Here is a 7,231-nt window from a genome sequence, read left to right as displayed (position 1 = left end):
CCCCCCCCCCCCCCCGCCCCCGCCATTGCACTCAAGTACCTACCTCCCATGGGCCTGGTGCTCTTCTGGAGATGTGGGCTGAACCCAGAGGTGGGCTGGGCCCCAAGTAGCATTCCCATCCCCCCACTGCCCTGGGTCCCTCTGCGGCTCCCACACTCCTTATCCAAAACAGCTCACTTTCTCCTGCAAGCCTGCTTCTTTCTGAGATCCTCTGTCCTGGTCAAGGGGCTCCCCACCATCCTGCCCCCCAGAGTCCGCCTCTGCGGCTCCTCCACCATCACCCTACTCCCCCTCTGGTCCCCCTCTGCCCCTGGCCAACCCCCACTACCTCTCCTGCTCCCCAGCAGTGGCCTCCCTCCCTCAGGATTCCTTCCAAACAGTCCCAATCCATTTTCCACACAGCCCCCAGCGCCATCTCTCAAGGTGATATTCTCTGCTTAAGACCCCCCAGTGGCACCTACCATCCTCAGAATAGCCCAAACTCCTCCCTAGAGCTTTGGGCCTGTCGTGTCTGCCCCCCACAGGCCGTCTCTCCTCCCTGCAGGGCTGCTCGGCCGAGACAGGCAGGGGGCCTGCTGTTTCAGCTTCAGTCTCTCCCTGGGCGCCCTCGCCTGCTGTCTTCGCCTGCCCGGTGCTTACCCCTTCCAGATTCCATGACAACATGCACCAACTTCTGTTCTGGGCTTTCACGTGGGGCCAAGTACTGCTCTACACCCCTGATGTAGATTGACTCATGGAATCCTCTTGACAAGGCTCTAAAGCGAAGCCCTCTGTTGCCCCATCTGACAGCTGAGGAACATGAACAACGAGGCTCTGAGACGCCCGAGGCCACAGCAGGCTGCTTCTGAAGTGCGCTCCACTGTCCCTGCTGTCATTTCTCCCACGGGCCCTCCTGCTCCCGCCCCGACAGGCCAGGCCCCCTCCTCCGTGCCCCCGACCATCCTCTGCAGACCTCTCTTGTTGTCTTTATTCTATTCTACTGAATGATCTCTTCATGTCTGTCTCTCTCTGCCACGTCCCCACTGGAGGAGGGCACCACGGTTTTCCATTTTTGCATCCTTGATGCCTACACAGGGCCTGCCATTAGATGTTTATAAGCGAGCCGGGGCCGGGGGCAGATGGACGACAGAGACGCTGGCGGACGGTCTGTGGGTGGATAGCTGTCTGGCCGGCTGGAGGTGGGGAAGTGAACTCAGGGGCCAGGTGGGAGGCAGATCACGGACGACGGACAGTGGCAGCCTTGGGTGTGTGGAAGGGTGATGCATGGAATGGAGACAGTCTTACCTTCTTACCTTCTTACGCACCTGCTGCTCTTTGGCTGAATGGGCCTTCACGTGCTTGCGGAGGGAGCTGGGGTCCGTGTAGCGCTTGGAGCAGCCAGGGATCTGACAGGCATAGGGCTTCTGTAACATCAGAGGGGCAGAGGTGGGGTGAGGCAGGGGCCATCTGTCAGGCCCAAGATCGCACTGTGACCCGCAGCGGGGAGGGGGCAGGCTGTAGGCTCAGGCCTGGTCACTCCCTCCGTGTCCCCAGCCAGGAGGGTGGGACTCAGCCAGCCCTGCCCACGGGCCTCAGAGTGAAGGAGGGGTTGTGTCTCCAGTCTACCCTCATGCTGGGACCTCAGATAAGTCGCCTCCCATCTGAGTCTCACGTTTCTCCCTTGCAAAGCGGAGCCACCTGAATTCTAAGTATTCTCCCAGCTCTGACACTGGCTCTGAGGAAAGGACACCCTTTGAGCCCACAGCTGCAGAGAAGGCACGGGTGGGTAAGGAGTACAGTGAGGTGGCTGCCTTAGAGAGGGGGAGGGGAAGAGAGGGGACAGCCAGGGCCAAGCTGGAGTGTGGCAGGGCCCCAGGCTGGGAGTGACTAACCACACCTTGCAGTGGGTCCAGAGATCCCAGATCGCTCCCTGGTCCATGAGAAACCCAGATCCTCAGTCTGAGGGTCACGGGAGGCCGGGAGGGAGCTGGATATCAGACACAGGCTTGGGGAAGCTGGGGGTCTGTACCCTTTGTGCACCTTCCTTCCCCTCTCCCCCCGGCCCATTGCTCACCTGGAACCAATCCATACCCTTTACCGCCCCCCTGTTCCTGCCTGGGCCTCACGCTGCTCTCTGTGCCCCAGTCTTCCCTCCCACCATTGCCAGAGGGCCCCTGGCCATGCTCTCACCTTTGAAAACCCCTCCAGGGCTCCCTCGTGCCCTCCGACACAGCCCATCTCCCAGCACTGAAGGCCCTTTGGGACTTGGGCCTGCTGAAGTTCTCACCCCTCCTCCTGCCCCCCATCCTGTGCACCCACCTGCCCAGCCCTCCTGGAATCTTCTTCCCACCTCCACCCCCTGACCTCCCCCGGGCAGCACCATGCACTCAGCACTGCTGGATTTGTTCACTGTCCTTCACCAGGTGGTGCATTTCCTTGGGGGACGGTCCCTTCTGATTCATCTCAGGTCCCGGGGACTGACTCAGGGACTGGCTCTAACTGAATTCTGAGCTCTCCCGTAGGGGCTCCCACAGGACCCTGCTTGGAGTTCCAGCTGCTCCTGGGGCTTGAACCTTCCATCCCTAATACACCTGGTGGTTCTGATTTCTCGAGGCCCTCTGGCCTCTAGCCACTGCTGGAGGGTGTTTGGAGGGGGTGGTGCCTCTCAGATTATGTACCAGGGACGGCCATGTCCCTGTCAGACACACCCAGTGGAACTGTCCCCCCTCTCCCCACCCCCGCCCCCGACCTCAAGGCAACTCTGTTCCTGCTGGCCTGAGGAGAGGCTAGTCCAACCGCAGACCCAGGGACCTCGTGGGGAGGGGAAGCAGAAAGAGATGGCCATACCTTGGTGCTGCCACGGACAGTTGCCAGGTTAAAGAAACGGAGGAGAGCAAAAAGAAAGAGACAGAGAAGTGAGAGGCTTGCTTGCTGAAAGGAAGGTGTGGGGCAGGAGGGTGGAGGGCTCAGACCTGCCCCTCCCCAGCCGCGTGAGACACGCGCATGTACACACACACACACACACCCCTTCTCCTAGGGGCCTGCTCCCACCTCGACGCACCCATCTATGTACACATACGCGTTCTCTCTCATGGGCCTGGCCCGTCCTGCCCCAGGCGCTGTCCCTCGGGGTCGCTGATACAAATCCACACGCTCTTGCCAAAAAGCAAACAAACAGCCCCGAGTGCGCAGGCGTGCACGGCTGGAAAGGGCGCGAGGCCCATCTCCGTGTTTGTTTTTCCAGGGCCTGATGTGTGCAGAACATTCCTGCGGCCCCGCTCCCCTGCGAGCCCGCAGGAAACCCTGCGCCGTCCCAAGCAGCAGCCAAGCCCAGGCCTGCGGAGTCACTGCCCCGGCTCCGGAGCCTCCCTAGCCACAGGACACCCGTGCTGGTGCAGTAAGGATGGAGGGCCACGGCCCACACGGCCCTCCAGGTCCGTGTTCAGCTGCTCGCCACGGGGCAGCCCGCTCAGCCTCACACCCACTGTGGGAGAAGCACGGCCGAGGAGACAGAGGCCGGCGCTTTGCCCAAGATCTCAGAGCGAGCGCGTGTCAGTGACGGTCTGTGAGGACGCCTGCCCTCGCCTGGGCGAAGGAGAGCATAAGCCCCAGGGCCGTGGCAGTCAGGGCTCGAAGCCCACACCGAGGGCCTGCGGACACGGCCGGGTTTGGTCAGCATTCAGTCAGTGAGTCAGACGAGGGAAAGGAGGGACTCACATTTGCCGCGTAGACCATGTGTCAGGCCTATACGTGCATTGTTTCAGTTGATTTCCCCATGACGTAGGTGTCTGAGGAAACCGAGGCCCAGAGAGGCTAGGTGACGTTCCTTGGAGCTCTGGGCCCAGGTGGAGGGCCAGAGTTAGAACCTGGCCGGCTCGCTCTAGTCTGTTCGGCCACTCTCCTGCCCATGGGGAGTATCCCATGTTCTCTGGCACCAGAAGGGAGCTGGGAGCATGACTGGGTCCCCTCTGGAAAACAAGGCCCGGCCCATATGGGCTGACCCACTGGCCTCTGGGCTGTGGGTGCTGGGAAGGCAACCAATCTGCAGGATTGCCAGGGCTGTTTCTGTGGGGATGGGCACGAGTGGGGGCTGGGCTTGGCGGCTTACCTACAGGGCCTCACCAGGACCTTCGGGGAGGTGAAGGCCTGACATAATGCTGTGGGCTCATTCTGGGCCTGACCTGACCTAGTCCTCACAGCTCTGTTCACACACCAAGTGGGGGCCAGAGGCCTGTTGCTTTGGGGCTGGATCCAGGAAATGCAGCAAGAAGGGAGGGAGCAAGGGGGCAGGTCAGAGGAGGTGACCCTGAGAAGCCTAGAGGGACATTGCTCAGATTGGAGATTGGGTGTGCAGAGGGCCTGGTGCTGTTGGTGCTGTCGTGTGGTCTCTGGGGGACATAACTAGGGGGCTGGGGCACAGACTGCGCCCCTCAGGGCCTGGATGGGGGCCAAGGGCCCCATGGGCTGGGCTTGTGAGAATGTCCTGGCTGGGCTTGAGAGAATGCCTCCTCACTCCGTGTCCCCAGCACAGCCTGTGACGATGAAGCCTGAGAGGGGACGGGTGGAGAGAAGGGTTGGGTTCAGCTGGGCACAGGGCTCTTCCTTCCTACCGTGTCCCCTGTACTCAGCTCCACCTTTCCGGGGGGGGTGTGTGTGTGATACACTGGCTTTTCCAGCAAAGGCCCCTGGACTCTGCCACAAAGCAGCTGTGTGACAGTCAGTGACTTCCTCTGAGTCTCAGTTTCTTTGCAAAATGAGGATCACGGCCCTTACCTTGTGTGCTGTGACCAACATTAAACTGGGGGACAGTGTATGGGATACTGGCTGTGAAGGAAATGTATAGAACATTCTGCCCAGGGCCTAACCTGCACCCACAACGTGACTTCTCTATGTTTTCTGCCCCCCCCCCCCAACCATCATTTTGGGTCTTGGCTTTCCCAGCTTATTCGGGTCCAAATAAAGGGCTTGGACCAGAGGGCCTCCAGCTCTGACTGCTGTTGTTCATTACCCTTGTGGGCCTCTGTTTCCTCCTCTGTGCATCTGTCTACTAGACAGGCTGGGCCAGATGGCCACTCAGGTCTCCCCGCCACCCAACAGCAGAGTTCCCTGAACATGTTCCCAAGGAGCAAAGAGACAGGCAGGGGGCCCAGACATACGCTCTGGACGCAGAGCTGTCTCCTGCTGTACGTGGGGGCGGGGGTCCTCCCAGGCTGCACGCACCCCTTCACACAGGCCCTGTAAGACGGGTGTGAGGCCCACTCCGAGTCAGCTCCACCACCTCCCTGCTGAGCAGGCACTGAACCTCCTGGAGCCCTGCTTCCAGCGACCCCCTGATGGGCAGGGTCAGTATGAGATCGTGGGAGACGACGTTTTAGAAGGTGGTCTGTTAACCGCTGAGGTCTGGATGCATGAGGGAGAATACTGGGACCGACACTGTGACAAAGCTGCAGGTTATCACGCCGTTTGGCCCAAACGAGGGAAAGGGGGTGGACATTCAGGTACCTGGGCCCGAGCTAGAGTCTCAGGCCCTGCTCACCTCAATCCCTCCCCCACCATGCTTAGGGGTAAAGAAGAACCCTGCAGAGGCTCTGGCCTGTCTCCATGGAGGGCGTGCGATGGGAAGAGCAGGAAAGGCCTGCTCAGGGCTCGCTGATGGGTCTGGGGAGAGGATGCAGGACGGTGAGCCCGCTCTCTCCGTAGGGAGATGCCTGGACACTGGTGCCCAGGCCAGTACCCCCAGGCTGAAGCAGTGGTTCTCCACTTGGAAGAGCTTACTGCCTCTTCCCCAGGCTATCTGGCAGTGTTGAGAGACATCTGTCACAACTGGGAGATGGAAAATCCTCCATTCTATTGGATAAACACCCTAGAAGGACAGGACTTCCCTCTCCCCGCAGTTGCCCTGCCCAGAACGTCCAGGGCCCAGGACGAAGGCAGGTTTAAGCGTGGGCCCGGGCTGCTGGCCTGCATCACACAAGAGAGGGAGCGCGCGCACCGCCCGCCCCTTCCCGCTCGGCCTCCGCCCTCGGGCCTACCGTGTCAAGGTGGGTGCGCTGGTGCTTGGCGCGGTCGCTGGAGTTGCTGAAGGCCTTCTGGCAGCCGGGGTGCTGGCACAGGTACGGCTTCTCGCCCGTGTGGCTCCGCAGATGGATCTTGAGGTTCTCCAGCCGCGAGAAGGCCTTGCTGCAGCCTTCAAACTGCGGGAGAGGTGGGTGAGGGGTGCTGTGCAGCCCCTGCAGGGCCCGCTCCCCAGCCTGGAAGTGGCCCCGGCACCCTCTGCCCCCCAGTCCTGCCCAAGGCCTCCAGGGGCCCCGCTTCCGCTCCCCATGAAGTGATCAGGACCCAGACTCTATCTGGGAAACTGGTGGGTCCTGAAACAAACACTCCCCTGACTTAGAAACAGCCCCTAGGGCTAGAGAAGAAAGTAGTCTTCCCATCTCTGGATCTGGAAGGATCTCCACTGGCATGCGGAAATGGCATGCGGAAACGACATGCTGCTGTCAGCGGCACAGCCCTGACGGGACAGGACAGCAGGTGCAAACAGCCCTGGATTTGGAACCTGAGGCCTGGATGTGAGCAACGCTTTGGGCGGTGCCCTTGACCTCTCTTATTTCTTTGCCTACAAACTCAAGACTGTGTGACCACCACTCAGGGCTGGTGGGAGGGCTCCAAGGTGGGAGGGCACTGACTGTCAAAGGGCTTTGTCCATCTGGAGCACGCATCAGTGCAGACTGCTGTCAGAATAACAACCAGTTTGTAAACTTGGGGTCTTTGAAGTATCATTTGGCTGTCTGTCCAGTGCCCACCGTGTGCTGGGCCCCGTGCCGGGCTGTGGGCAGGCAGCAGGTGTGGCATAGCCACGGCGACGCCCCTGGTTGGGGTGGGGGTGGACGGAGCAACAAATGCAGCCCTCCTCCTGCCCAGGCTGCCCCATCCCCGTCGCACAGCCTCTGCCGAGCTCCCCCTGTCTCTCCCCAGGATCCGCGCTTCTCACCCCTCCCACACTCCCCCTACACAACCGCTGGAGGAAGAGGTCTCTGAGGTAGAAACAGGGGCCCTCCACACCTTCCTGCCCCCCTGACTCCAGCCCACACCCCTGCAACAGCGGGAGCCCACCTGGCCACCGCAAGCCCCTGCTCGCCAGCCGCTCAGCCAGGGACACCCTCCCTCTAATAACTATCCGTCTAAACTCCCCTCAGCCTTCAAAGTCCAGCTCGACTCTGCCCCGCCGCACATTCCCCGCACCCCCCCCCCC

At 61.2% G+C, this 7,231-nt stretch overlaps 1 protein-coding gene across 1 annotated transcript in view; it reads right to left on the bottom strand.

Annotated features, from left to right (window-relative positions):
- Window positions 1-7,231, bottom strand: part of GLIS1 (GLIS family zinc finger 1) — an 87,806-nt gene that overhangs the window by 15,756 nt on the left and 64,819 nt on the right. The window contains exons 3-4 of the mRNA XM_040627281.1: window positions 6,012-6,173; window positions 1,293-1,403 (exon numbers count right to left, since the gene is read on the bottom strand). Of these exons, the coding sequence (XP_040483215.1) occupies window positions 1,293-1,403; window positions 6,012-6,173 (273 nt within the window). The remainder of the gene's footprint in view (window positions 1-1,292; window positions 1,404-6,011; window positions 6,174-7,231) is intronic.

The sequence above is a fragment of the Ursus maritimus genome, unplaced genomic scaffold (assembly GCF_017311325.1).
Source record: "Ursus maritimus isolate PB19 unplaced genomic scaffold, ASM1731132v1 scaffold_12, whole genome shotgun sequence".
NCBI lineage: Eukaryota > Metazoa > Chordata > Mammalia > Carnivora > Ursidae > Ursus > Ursus maritimus.
This window is presented reverse-complemented; position numbering and strand designations above follow the sequence as displayed.